At 41.3% G+C, this 14993-nt stretch overlaps 1 protein-coding gene across 11 annotated transcripts in view; it reads right to left on the bottom strand.

The window, feature by feature from the left end:
• Nucleotides 1-14993, bottom strand: part of ADCYAP1R1 (ADCYAP receptor type I) — a 146155-nt gene that overhangs the window by 85288 nt on the left and 45874 nt on the right. For all 11 annotated transcript variants that reach the window (XM_039726617.1, XM_039726627.1, XM_039726626.1 and 8 more), the window contains one exon: nt 1664-1769. In XM_039726617.1, coding sequence (XP_039582551.1) covers nt 1664-1769 — 106 coding nt within the window. The remainder of the gene's footprint in view (nt 1-1663; nt 1770-14993) is intronic.

Consider the following 14993-nt stretch of genomic DNA (forward strand, 5'->3'; position numbering starts at 1 on the left):
AAAGGGCTTTAAAAAAGAAATACACCAAAATCCCCCCCTGGAAAATTTTTTTTTTTTTTTTTTTTTTTTTTTTTACTCTAAGCCACGTCAGCTGTGGAACTCATTGCCACAGGATGTGGGGAACAACTAAAAGATGCTCAATGAGCCTGGGAAAATCTTCCCAGTGATTCAGCCTGCAAATACTGCAGCACAGGGAGCAGCTGGGTTCTGCTCGGAGTGAGAGCCTGAAAGGATCCAGTCCCTTCCTGCCTGAGTGGGTGATACAATTTCACCACATTGAGATGCAAAAGCCTTTTCCAATGGCTCTGGGCTTCCTCCATCCCTGAGCTGTGTCCTTTCCATGTGGAACAGGCAGTGGAGGAGTTCAGTGTGAATAGTCCCCAGCTGTCAGGGTTATTCTGGATTTGGGTGATAAAGAAATAAAAAAGCTGGCTGGTGAAATGGTCTCTTGTCACCTGGGGAGTTCTATGAATTCCTGAATCCAAACAATAGCCATTGCATAAAGCATAAGGAATAGGCCTCATGATCAGCTTCTGGCACCATTCTGAGGGTAGGAGGCAAGAAAAAGGCTTTTTTCCCTTTTTCCTTGCTTATGCCACTTCTGGACCAGGGAAAAGTTGGGAAGCTCTTCTGTAGAGCACGAAGAGGGTATCAAAACACATCCCTGTGGGTGGAATGCACTGTCCAAGGTACACTGAGCTTTCCTCACTTCCACCACACCCCAGAGCTGGGCAGCAGAACAGAAATTAATTTATGCATGAGAAGAACAGCAGGACCCTGATGGAAACCCCCCTCTCTGATGGAAATACTCCCAGCAGCTAAAATGCAGGAATGGGTTGCTTTGGAGGACACTGAAAACACAGACACCTGCATTCTGACCTCTTGTGCTTCTGCACTAAAATGTGCTGCAAGAAAAAGGGGAGACACAGCTCCCCTCTTTTATCACACACAGTGAGTTTTATCAGCTTTTCTCTGCAGTTTTATCAATTCCAGTCACAGCAGAAGCAGTTTGGACAGGGCTCAGTAAATGGACCCTGATTTCCAATTAGTTTCTTTGTCATTCTTTGCCCTTCTCTCCTTGGTGCTGGCCACAGGCAGCTCCTGCTGCAGTCAGGAGGAAATAGGACAGGATATTAAACTATAAATTTCTTTGCTCACTGCCTCAGTTTCTTATCTCAGCAAAAGCACGAGTATCCTTCATCAAGATTACAGACACCACGAGGACAATCCCTGCAAAGGGCCTCAGATCATGTGAGAGGTACCCAAATTATTGCCAAGATGAGGAAGGAAATCGAGCTGCTGCTCCAGAGCAGCACTTTGTGTCACATCCTGTCCCCAAAGCTGCTGTCATAAAGGCAAAAATCATCCAGGCATCCTTTCTTTTTAATTTACTCTTTTTTCATTATTATTAGTTTTGCAGCCATGTTGTAACCTTAAGTAAAGAAACAAATTCCTGACCTCTGATAATAACCAAGAATGGTTCTTATGCACCCGCACTGATTGAATTTTTGGTTTTAATTCCCCCAAGCTCATTCAGCAGCAGTGATGCTCCTCTCACCATGAAGTGTTTGCTTTGACAGAGCTGAGAACCCCTCCAGGCATCCCAGGGAATGGTGAAAACCACTTTAAAAGGTCAGCTCAAGGTGCAGGGGCTGAAACTCACCCGGAGAAGAGTCATTGAGAGGGTTCAGGGCCGTCGCCCTCCGGATCTTCTCCAGACAAGTCTCTTGCTCCTTTTTAATGATGCAGTTGGAATGGGTTGCTGCAGCCTGAAATACAGGGGAAAACGAGAAAATAAAAAACCCAGTTACAGAAATAAACCAGTTAGTGAGGTGATCAGGAAGTGTCAGTAAGTTTTAAGAACCCACTGCAAGAAAAAAAAAAAAGAAAGAAAAATATAATTTAAAGTTGAGAAAAAACTGTGACAAACTTCATTTTCTTTCCATTTTTCCTTCTTTACTTTTACTCCTTTTTTTCCTATCAGGCCTAAGGCCTAATTCAGTAATTAAAACTCTCATAAATTATTTGGAGGGTTTATATTGTCTACCCTTCAAAATGTGATTTCTAATATGTTTGTTTTATTTTACTGAATTGCTTCTTCACATAAAGCTGAACAAGGGTATCTCTAAATACAAGAATAATTTAAAGAAGAATTAGGAAGAAATTTTGGCTTGGCCTGATCTTCCACCAGTTTCTTATGAGTATTTGCACAATTCATTAAAATCTCTCTGAAATCTAAACCAAATTAAAAGTTGTTTCTCTTATTCTGTCACCCTGTTAATTCCTCAGTGTTACTTTTACTTATTTCCAGAGAATTCAAGGCAAATTGTTTTGTCAAAAATAATACAATGTCAAATAAATCAGGCTGACGATCCAAATATTTTCTTTCTTTTTTTCTGTTTTCTACCTTTAACTCTTTAGTACAGCCAAGTACAAGAAAAAAAGTAAAGGGGGGAAAAGGAAGGGAATACAAAATTTGTTTATGAGAGGAACATTGCAGCCAATACAATCCAGGCAATCCCAAAGCAGCAGCAAAATAAGGATGTGACCCATTTCTGGAAATCAATACAGGATTTCATTCCTATAGCAGACAGTGGCCAGGGAATATCAATTAAAGGAGAATAAAACCTCAGATTTCATGAGATCACTTTATAGGGACAGGGCTGAGGTTCAAATCCCACCCAGTGGAAAACACCATGAAAATCAGTGCCCTGGCTGAAGGTGATTTGTTAGATTATTCCCTTTTCTGACCCAGAGCTGGTGCAAATGAGAGGTGTTTTTAAAACTTTTATTCCATTTTCAATCTCATATGAAGGGCGAGACAATACAGATGTTATAATTCACACCACCACAATCAGAATTACAACTTGCAAATTTGTAATGTATTTTTTAAAACACTTTTAACGTAAATACATTCCCACAAGAATTACTAATACTTCACAACAAAAACACGACTTTCTAATTATAAACAAAGACAGTAATAAAATTCTTAAACTTTCAGTTTTTCCAACTGTCATCTCAACAAATTATAATGACGAACTGATAATTTCAGCTTCTACTTACAATACTCCAATAATAATTCAACCAAATACAACAATAACTATTACTATTGCATTACCAATATAAACAGGTTCTATACCAAAAAATACCTTGTAAAAATGTTAACCTAATACCTAATGTCCTTCAGATAAAATGTATCAGCAATGAACAACAAAAGCTAACAGACAATCTAACACACTTTAGTAAAACAATTCATATTACAAGTGTACTAAACACAAAACCAAGCATCACTGATTTTAACCAAACAATTAAAATTTAGTAACACACATAAATACTGTCACAAAAATTTAAAAAGCTACCTTATATCTACAGAATAAATTCATAATTATTGTTACAAATCCCAAAAAAACCCAACAAGCATCCATCCCTTCATAATACAAAAATCCATCACAATATTAAAAAATAGTATTATCCCAATAGAAAACAAAAATGAAAGCGAATTTTTAATAAAAGCTGTAATAACTGTGGTTCACTGGAGCACTTTTGGTATTTTATTTCCCATCCCATTTCCTTCACTCTTGACTAAGGAAAACCACAGAGGAAGTGGTGTGGGACCTGCTTTCCTTTATCTGCTAAGCAAACAGGGACAGAAATCCCCACATTTAAGCTACTCTGGGTTCTTTTGGAGCCCCATCCGCAGAGTTCAGCTTTCCTTCCCTCACATCCCAGGGAATGGAGTGAACACTTTGGATCAGGGATGCACCACCCAACAAAACCTGAGAGCAAATCTCATGGTGAAATCCTTTCAGCAGCTGAAGTGGCTTATAAAAAACAGGGAGAGAAACTTCTGCACAGGCAGATAGTGACAGGACAAGAGAAATGGTTTTAAAATAAAACAGGGGAGATTCAGATCAAGACTTAGGAAGGAATTGTGCCCTGTGAGGGTGGGAACCTGGCACAGGGTGCCCAGAGAAGCTGTGGCTGCCCCTGGATCCCTGGAAGTGTCCAAGGCCAGGCTGGACAGGGCTTGGAGCACCCAGGGATGGTGGAAGGTGTCCCTGCCATGGCAGGCATGGAATGAAATTTATCTGCAAGGTCCTTTCCAACCCACACTGTTCAGTGACTCTGTAATAATCCAGTTTGATGGTGCTTGTGCTGTGCTTTTGTTTGTGTGATGATGCTCTGAACCATCTGCACACTTTTTTTTTTGGAATTGTTAAAAGCCATCCCTGCTATTTCAAGGACAGACAGGGTTTCCTGATGAACTCTCCTGGAAAGCTTTCCTCACCATTTGTAGGAACTCATAATGCTGCACAGTTTCATCATCTCCAAGATCCCAGTAATAAATTTCAGCTTTTTCCCCCAGGGGAAACACCAGGCACAACCATATTAGATTTGTTTGTCTTCAAAACAAACACAGTTCTGTTTTAAGGGCTCCCAAGTGCCTGGAAAAGATAAATTGTCACAGATCTCCAGGATCTCCCAAGAACAGAAGGGCTTTTGCTACATCTAAGCATCCCCAAAGATAGAGAAAACTGCATTGGCTGACATTCAAGTTCTTAGAATATATATAAAAAAAAGAAAAGATAAAAGGGAAATAGCAAGAAAAACAGAGTTCTGCAGTTAGTGCAGGTTCACCCTCCAGAGTTGCCCAGGTCAGGAGTGTCCAGGGGTTGTCTCAACACATAAATGTGGCAGTTTCTATGCAGTTCACCAGGTACAGATAAGAAAATGTGTCATTTAGTAATAATAGTTATTATTGTTAATATGAATATTGATGATGATGATGATAATAATAATAATAATAATAATAATAATAATAATAATAACGAGGATTATGCATTTTCTATGCAAGCAGGATGTGACTAAACAAAAGGAAATATTTCTTCACACACTTCCTGTTAACTTGCAGAACTCTTCAGCTTGAAATTGTGGATAATCAGTGCCACACATAGATGCCTATATTTATCAAAGTCCATCAAAGGATGGAGGCTAGTGAGACACCAGAACAGATTATTCCAGATTATCCAGCTGCTCCTGGGTCCCTGGAAGTGTCCAAGGCAGGCTGGACAGGGCTTAGAGCAATCTGGGATAGTGGAAGGTGTCCCTGCCATGGCAGGGCGGGAACTGGATGAGCTTTAAGGTCCCTTCCAACCCAAACCATTCCATGATTAACTTTAGATTATTAAGAAACCCACCATGCCCCTGTTCTCAGACACATTTGATAAGAAAACTTTAATTCAATCTACAGTAAAAAGACAAAAAAAGTGTGATTTATCCTTACTTTCTTTTGATATCTTCTTTGCTAGAGTTGTGTAAAAGTCAGGACATGATTGAATGAGGAGGAAGACAAAGGTTAAAAGCTCAGACTTTACTGTTCTCCTTGCAGACTGGCACACCTAGTCAGAGGTCTCTAACTAAACTGATTAAATTTAGTCAACTGTATCCCAGTAAGTCTGGCTTAGGAGGCTCAGGTGTGGACAGAGAGAGCCATGTGCTTCTCCTGTCCCTGAAGCTTTCCTTCAGCTTTCACTGTTGCCACAATATTCTGATGTGACTTCCCATCACCATTTTCATGCCATTTCGTAGCAATTCATCAACAGATTTAAAAAAATTAATTCTGGGGAATGTGGAAACCAAAACAGAAAGCAAAGGAGGAAGCATCAACGACAGTGTCAGAGGAGAGAACAGGTGCTGCCTGTCATCCCTGCTAACAAGCAATTCCATACCTGGGAAAATCAAAAAGGCTTGATTTGTTCATAACAAAAGGCATTATTATTGCTGCTTTAATTCAAGGGATGGCACTACAAAAAAATAAAACTATTTATTGCTCAGATAAATGTCAGTCTCAGAGGCCATGAGATTTTAGAGGAGCAAGCAGTCAGCCATAGCTCAAAGTAGTCACAAGTTTTTTGTTACGAGATGATACAGAACTTTCTATCTCAATGGACAGTTGTCACAAAGTTTACTTTGCTTTTCTAACCCATCACCTTCACTTAATTTTGCTGCACTGCAGATACTTTCATCCAATGGGCTTCTGTCATACTTGCAAACATCAGCTTCTATTATAACCTCTAAATTCTTAGCTTACTCTATACATCCACATTACTACATTATAAACCCTTCACCATCTTATTAATACAGTTTTTAACTTACTTAAGGCATATTCTTACTTACAACTACAGAAACATAAGTTCATGATTTTCCTGCTTTATATCTGTGTACTGTATTTTTACATTAATCCAAGCTTCTACCAAGGGTGCCAATCAGACCCTCCCGTGCCTGTGGAAGTTTCTGTTTTTCCATTCCCACAAAAAGGTTTGTCTGTTGAATGCAGAGATGCTTTAACGTCATCACATTTTTCTGAAAGGATCCAGGGGTTTGGTGTTTCTCCACTGACCATGGAGTGGCAGAACCTTTAATCTGCCAAGCCAGGCTTCAACAAGTGAAGGCTGAGCCTGATTCCAATGGCAGTGCAAGCCTGAACTCCAGGCTTTGAGATCCCATTTCTTCTGCCTCGAGGACATTTGCAATTTCCTGCACTCAGCAGAGACAGCCTGGTCTCAGTTTCCCAGAAGAGATCAGTGATATGTGCAGTTAAAGAGTGTTTTGACACATACCAGAAAAAATCAAGAATCCAAGTCGATAGTGCATGAAATTCACAGGTCTCTGAAAAATTTATTACTCTCAATGAAGTGAAAAACTCTGACTCACATCAGTTTAGAAAATGTGTATATTCATTTAGATACAGAGACAGTAAAAGACAGTGAGTATCTGTTTGGTTCTGAGAGAACACAAGAAGCTGGCATATAGAGGTACAAAAAATTCAGAGCTGTCATTTCCCTTACGTGGTTTTTATTAAGGTGGCCACCACAAATATAAACTGGTATGTGCTTTGTGAAAATTCCAGTGCTTAACTCCTTGCTGTTCCCTTGAACTTATGGTAAAATTAATAACAGCCATGTTATATTACAACTTATATATTTACAATAAATCTGTTAGATATAATTATATTTTTCATATATATTTATATAATATAAATTTGGTCTATATAATTTTATATACACACAATCCATGCAGAACAGTCCAGCCAAAGAAACCTGAACTGTCTTTGGCTACATTCAGTTATTCAAAAAACATCATTTTGCTCATTTTGTTCTCAGTAAGAATATTCACAACTGCTATAAATCTTGATTTCTCTATATGAGTTTACTCAGAAGTGAAATGTCCCCAGCATGCCTGAGAACCTTCAGAATAAAAAAATCTGCTTTGAAGTCCTAGTAATGATGCAATGGTGAGATGGGAATTTACTTGGCATTTCTATAAAGACCAGATCAAATATGACAATTCAGTACCACTAGCTGTTCTGTCCTCTTCTTCATTTTTATGTTAAGTCTGTAAAGTTCGGAGTCTTTTTTTCTTTTTTTTTTTTTTTTTAAGTGAATGGGAACATTTCTACTCAATTCAGGATTTGCCATTTCAGGCACTGTGACAATGAGAGGGGTAATGAGGGGACAGATAAGAATCAAAAACAACAACAACAGCAAATCTTCATTAAATCTTTCATGCCATGGTTTTACATCAACACAAAGATGAATTAGAGTGTGATTCAACTTTTGCCTAAGTGTTGTTCCTAAAATAATGCAAGAGAGGAGTTTAATCCACAAGGTAGATGAGATCACTCACTTCAAGCTGAATTACACACATTTTACTAATTCTATTATGACTTCCAGTATTGAAAAGTTAGCTTCAAAAATGACAAATTGTTCTGTGAGCATTGCCAAAAGAGGTTCACTTTGTCATGGAAACAACACCGTTGAGTCCCTGTTCCCACCAAGCAATGATTCAACTGGTCACACCAGGGCCAAGACTTGCAAAAAGCTCTGTTAAAAATAGAGGGGTTTGGGAAGGAGCTCTGACTATCTGGATATTTTTCCAGAACTGATTTGCATCACTGTTGGCCCTCACAACACTGACTTGGCAGTCCAACAGGTTGTTGTCCCCAGAAATGTCTCAGGTTTGCAACTTGATTGCATTTTTTGCCTTCCTGGGCAAATGTGAGAATCTATAAAATCAGTGGGTTTCGGGGAAGTTGTAAAAGATAGGCCTCAGAGACAGCAGAACTGTGATTAGAGCTAAGCAGTGGCCATAAGATTGGTCAGCAGAAAAATTTTGTAAGAAGTAGAAAAGTAAAGACAAATAGAACAATGGTCTGTGTATTAATGCTTGTCTAGAATATCTCCCTAAGCTGCAGAAAAGAATATCTAGTGAGATATTAAGAAGTTCTAAGCTTAATAATGGAGCTCTGTGCATTGTTACAAGTAGGTATTGTATTCCAAATAAGCAAGCATTGTTTTAACCAAAGGTACGTGTGCTTATAGTGATTGGATGGAACTACTGTCAATCTGCTTTTGCTTTGTGTGATTGGCCAAAAAACTTTTAAAGCGAGTTGTAACACTGAGTTCTTGGTCTGCTGCCTGGGATGTGAGCTGCTGGCATCTTCCCATTGTCACAACCATGGAATGAGACTGATGGTGGAAAATAAAACAGCTCAAGATGCATTCCACAGCAGTCCCATCCCATTCGTGATTTGTACATAAACCCCAGCCAGTGATATGCAAATGGCATCCAAACTCCTGTGATTTCAGAACCCTCCACATTGAGTGAAAGGGAAAAGCCATTGGGAGCCCTTTCAATCCCAGCCACAAATGTACAATCTGAATCAGAGCTTAGACACCACACTTTAAATAAATTGTCCAGGGGAAAAAAATACCCACCAGCAGAACACGCTGCCAAGAAAAGGCATTGATCCCTTTCCAAGTGGCTGATGGAATTTAAGATCTGGGTACCTTCTGACACTCCTGGAGAGATGCACATCCCACTGCAGGTTAGATAACAGCAGCAGCACAATCAACAACTCCCTTCTCTCAGTGAATGCCTTCTGCAGTGAATGCTGGACAAAAGAGGTGTTACACAACATGGGGTAAAACTGTTATGGAGTTTGCCTGAACTGGCTTTTTGTAGAATCATATAATTATGGGATGGCTTGGGTTGGAAAGGACATTAGAGATATTTTCCCAATTTTCCTGCCATGGGCAGGGACGCCTTACACTGTCCCAGGTTGCTCTATCCCCATCCAACCTGGCCTTGGGCACTGCCAGGGATCCAGGGGCAGCCACAGCTGCTCTGGGCACCCTGTGCCAGGGCCTCCCCATCCTCACAGGGAACAATTCCTTACCAATATTCAATCTAAACCTACTCCCTTTTAGTCTGAAGCCATTTCCCTTTGTCCTGTCACCACATGTTCTTGGAAATAACCTCTCTATATCTTTTTGCAAGCTCCCTTATCTTGGAAATCAGCTGTAAATCCCCTCTGTGAGTGTTGTGAAGCATTCTCAGGATAGCTGAGGACTTCCATGGGAAGTGTCATCTTGGATTAAACCATCATATCCCTTTACCCTATCTCTAATAGCAGGGGATGCTTCTCAAAACCTTGTACTGGCAGGATGAACCACTCACTGGAAAAGTGATTAAAAATCCTGCTAGACATAATGTGCTTGAGATGAAACTAAGGGTTTAATAGCCCTTCTGATTGCTGATTTTATATTGCATAAAAACGGCTTTCTCCAGCAATTCCTGGGAATGTCCTTTCCAAAGATAAAATCTTGAAGTACAACTTGCAGTTTGGGTCTTTCCTTCATTCCTCAAAGGCCAACATCAGCCTGAAAAGCTGAAAACCTCCTGCCAGCATTGCAATGCCCACTTATTTTTCAAATTGTGCTAAAGAAAGGGAATCCAGGTGTTCAAAGCAGGGTCTCTACTCCCTTACCAAACTTTACACGAAGATTCTCACCACTTTGAGAACTTTTAGCATGGAGCAAGATTGGGTTGCATGGCCTCACTGCAGGATATCAGGGCTGCAGGACTTGCAAATATCAATGACAATCTCTTCCAAGGACACTTTCCAGCTCCTGACACAGGCTGTGACACAGCAGAGCCGTTGGCAAGAGAACAGCCCAGTGTGGATCCAGGGTTTGGCCAAGTCTCTGTCACAGCAAGAGATTTCCTGGAGGGGGGTTACAGGCAAGTCATACATATGTAAATTGCTGGAATTTGTGATTGACAAAGGAGGAAAAATGATGGGTATTTTTTTCCTCTGTGGTCCTACTACTCGATCTCAGGTAACTATTTCAGATTTAGCACAGAATTTCAGATTAATCAGTTAATAAAAATTACTGGAGTGGATGCTGGAGGGTGGGATCTATGTTTTTTAACACATTGTGCCTGGCTGTGAAGTGAGGATTTCTATCAGCATAAATCTGGGATGAGATGTTCAGAGTCAGCTGAACACCTGAAACGAGGGAGCTAAAATAGAAACACTTTAATTTCTGAGCAATCTGGGACACGCTGTTCATATAATCTGAGGAACTGCTGATCTGGAGGGGTAAACATGTAGGTGACAATAATGTTGATTTTTCAGCTCCCAGATTTTCTCTGTTAGATCAATCTGCTGTCATGCCAAAACTACTGGTTACTCTGAACCCTGAAATTGCCACATAAACTCTGAATAAGGGGTTCCATGTGATACTTAAGAAAGTCCTGAACCATTATTTTTACAGCTTTATTTACAGTATTTTCTGTCAGCAACAGCAACAGATGGAAAGGCATCTTCTCCTCTCCTATTTTCTCCAGAGGATTTTTAGGAAAAGCACACCTTTTTCACTCTTTAGGCAGCACTGGCAATACATGAATGGCCCCTGTTTAAAGCAGAGTCTGTATCAGCTGCCAGAGCAACCCAAAATCAGTAGGATGTAAAAGATAACCTAGAGCTTTACCTTCTCTTCCTGGTCCACAGATTTTATGTTGAAAGCTTCAGTCCCTCCCACTCTTTGCCTTCAGCCAGGCATCCCTGTCTCTGGTGGCTTTCCCTGAAAGATGTCAACTATCACATGTGCCTTCCAGGGAGAACCATGGAAGCACAGGATAATTCAGGTTGGATGGGACCTCCACAAGAATCCAGCTCCAGCTTCCAGTGGAAGCAGGGGCAGCAAAGGAATTAGTTAATTCCAATTAACCAATATAGGGTTAATTGGGCTTTTTCCACCTGCGTTTTTGAAAACTCTGAAGAAGTTTTGAAGACTGCACAACTTTGGTGGAACTAACCCCAGTGCTCACTTATTCTCAGAGTAAAAAGGATTATCTCCAACATGAACCTCCCATGTTTTGGGTTACAGCAACATTCTGTTCTCCTGCCACACATCACAATGAGAGCCCTGGCTCTTTCCTCCTGATGCTCTCCTCATAAATACCCCAAGGCTTCTATAAGGATGACCCTTAATTTTCTCTCCTTCCACCTGGCAAAAAGCCAAATTTCCTCTCCTCACAGGCACTCTCAGTGTCCCTCCTTTGAACTTGCTACAGTTGACTGAGGTATTTTATGTATAGAGGAGCCTAAAACTGGATGTAATATTCCTGAAGTAGTAGATTTAGATGAGATATTTGAAAGAAATTCTCTTCTGTGAGGGTGGGGAGCCCCTGGCACAGGGTGCCCAGAGCAGCTGTGGCTGCCCCTGGATCCCTGGAAGTGTCCAAGGCCAGGTTGGACAGGGCTTGGAGCAGCCTGGGACAGTGGAAGGTGTCCCTGCCATGGCAGGGGGTGGGACTGGATGGGCTTTAAGGTCCTCTCTAACCCAAACCATTCTGTGATTCTGGGATGTAAAGTGATCCACCAAGTGCTGATTAGATGGAGATAAACATTTCCTTGGATCTACTGCCTTAGCTCTTAATCCAGCCCAGGACACTGCTGGCCTTCTCTGCTTTCCTCAGGACCAAAGTGTGCAGACTCAAGGCTCCCAAAATTTCTTGAATATTTTTTTTCACACTGCAAAGAACTCTTGAGGACTTTCACCGAGGGAATCTGTGCTGACATCAGGGCTCTCTTACTGAGAAGCTTTCAGGAGCTCTGCAGCCGTCGTGCTGCTGGATGCCACGTCCATTTGCAAAGCAAGCTCTTGTCGTTACTTGTTATTATTTGCCCATTTATACTTCAGTACATTTAAACAAAACCCTGAAGAGAAAAGGTCCCCGACAGGAAATTTGTTTTGTAGAGGCTCCCAGCAAGTTCAGTGGAGCCCCATCTGAGTCACACTTGGAACAGGAACGCGTTGATGAACAGCTCCGGGAGGCTGCAGAAACACTTTCTGCACACACATACCCTGCCCAGGGGAGGAAGCTTTAATTAATCTGCTAATTAAATTAAAGCTGTTTGCCCTCAGCTAGCACACACGTTGTTCCCTTTCTCTCCTCCCTGCAGGCAGCTCCAGTGAATGCCTCGTGCTGCAGCTCTTACTCCAATATTCCCCAGAGGGGCTCTGGGAATGGGGAGACCACTGGAGAAGGAAGGCAAAAAGCTCATTACAGCAGTGGTAATTGGGAGTGCTCGAGCTTATTCTCAAATTCCCTCCTTCTCCTTTCAGTGCTCAGAGACATGGGGTTGGATATTGTGCTGAAGTGGAGGATGAAAAACAAATCACTTCACAACTGGAAAAACCCCAAAGGAATCAAATCTTTGTACAAAAGGTTGTGCTTAGTGTTGTCTTCTCAGCTAGACTTTCTTTCTACTTCTTGTTTCTGGAAGGTTTCATCACTATTTTGCTGTAAAAACTCAAGGAGGGGAATAAAGTACATTTTTTTCTGAAAACTCAATGGAGTTTCAGAGCACCAGTGTGGAGTTCAGCTAAAGGGATCAGAAAGAAAAAGATGAAGCAGCTTTTCTGGTCACCCTGTGCCAGGGCCTCACCACCCTCATAGGGAAGAATTTCTTCCTAATATCCCATCTAACCCTGCCCTCTGTCAGCCTGAATCCATTTCTCCTTGTTCTATCACTACAAACCCCTGTCAAAAGTCTCTCTCCAGCTCTCTTAGAGGCCCCATGAGGTGGCATTCAAGTAATCCAGTTTAAGGGTAAGGAAAACTTTTGAGTTTTAAAAGGTGATGCAATCTCCTCCATTGGAAAAAATAAATTTGAGCAAACAAACCAAACTGCACTGAAAAAAAAGCCAAACACACACAAACAAAACCCTAAAAGCAAAACAAACAAAGCGAAAACAAATAGAAAAAAAATAAAACAGAAAAAATAAGGAAGAAAAAAAGTTGAGATATATTTACACACTCCTGCAGGATGACAAAAGATATTGAAACAACTGAATTTCCCACAAAACAGAGAATTCCAAATCACATCCACTGTGGTCCCTCAGTCTGGGTTTATACCACAGAGAGTGTGACTAATGCCACTTTTATTAGGTGATCTAGCAAAGCAGAGTTCCTGCTTTGAGGGTTGTCTGCCTATTGACAGACACCTTATCTCTGTTTTTAGGGCTGTCTGTGGGCTGTGCTGCTGAGGAGCATCAGGAAACACATCTCACAGCCAGTTAATGCTTTGGACAGTTGGATTTTGATCAATATTTATGACTTAAGTTATCAGGGTGAAAAAAAAGAACAAAACAGAGAGGGGGACTTGCAGTGTCAGTGTTTGTCTCCTGCTGGTAACAAAAATGGGATCCCAAGGTGACTCGAGTGGCTGCAGATCCAGCTCTGGTGGATCCCATCCCCATCTTCCTTCTTGGGAACTGATTTGTGCCTCATTCTTTCACCTTCAGCACCCCAGACTGTATAAGCCTGATGCCTCAGGTTTTAGTTTTATATTTTTCACATTCTATGTGTGCTGCTTTAGTGTGTGGGTCTGAGCTTCACATCAGGGCATGGTGAGCTCTGTGCACAGAGCAGGGACACAAAACAATTCCTGCTCCAGCTGGGCACCAAGGACAAATGATCCAAATCTCAGCCCAAGAGCACAAACCCCGTGGGCTGCAGAGAGAAAAACAAGCAGGATGGGACTGCAGGGGCTGCAGCTGGGATTGGACACTGAACTGCAATGTGCACATGGAGCAGAGCTGAGCCCAGGGAGAGACCCCGGCAGCGCTCGTGCATTTTGGGACCATTTGGGTTCATCTTGGGTGCAGCCCTGGCTGGGCTCTGGTGCTGCCCAAGGTGGATCCATGGAGGAGATCCTTTGAATAAATCCCTGCTTTATTCTTTAGCTCTGTCCAGCCTCTGTTCTAGGTCAGCCTGCCAAGGCATCAGGCCAGTGGAAGCAGTGGGCACAGGGTTGAGCACCAGCATTTAAATATCTGGAAACAGCTCTTGAACAGAAACACTTCAATGCAATTCTCAGGAAACAAAACCTCTGATGGTGCACAGTGGCCTCCTGACAGTGAATAACCAAGCTCTGGGCAGATAAATCCCTGCCAGAGGAGTGATCAGTTCCACCAACACAATTCCCCCCACCGATGCAGCAGAAGGGATTTGATATGTTTGTAACTCATTGTTGTTTAACCACATGCAGCATTTCTGTCTTGGGCATCTGTAAGCTTAAAATGACAATCTGATGTAATTTATAATGATGCTTTGGACACCACTGAGATTAGGAAGACACATTACCTGTTTTATAGTATTTAACTCATTAAATGTTTTAATGTCTCCATTAATGCTTATTAACAAATAATGAGAGTTTTGGCCTTTGTCTTTAACCCTATAACCTATATTATAGTAATATTATTTATATTTTATATATATTATATTTTCAGAGCCTGAGAACATCCATCTCTGAGTTAGGATCATGCCTTGTGATCTGGATGCAGCACAAATGTGCCCCTCTCAAGGACATCCAGTGAACAGGTGATGAAAAATAACCTCGGACCTCAATTCCCCATCCCTGATGTTTCAAAGGAACAATAAAACCACAAAATTCTTTTAGAGATGCCATAAAAGAGAGGCCCAGACTCACAGTCAGCAGGGACCTGTGCATTAGCCACAATAAAACCAAAATAAGAAGTAATTAATTACTGACATTTTCACAGGAGCTTGAGAGACAGGGAAACATAATTACACCCAGTTCATTTCTTCAGTCACAAGAGCTGAACTCCAGAACATCT

The sequence above is a fragment of the Passer montanus genome, unplaced genomic scaffold (genome assembly GCF_014805655.1).
Source record: "Passer montanus isolate IOZ18808 unplaced genomic scaffold, ASM1480565v1 scaffold59, whole genome shotgun sequence".
Lineage (NCBI taxonomy): Eukaryota > Metazoa > Chordata > Aves > Passeriformes > Passeridae > Passer > Passer montanus.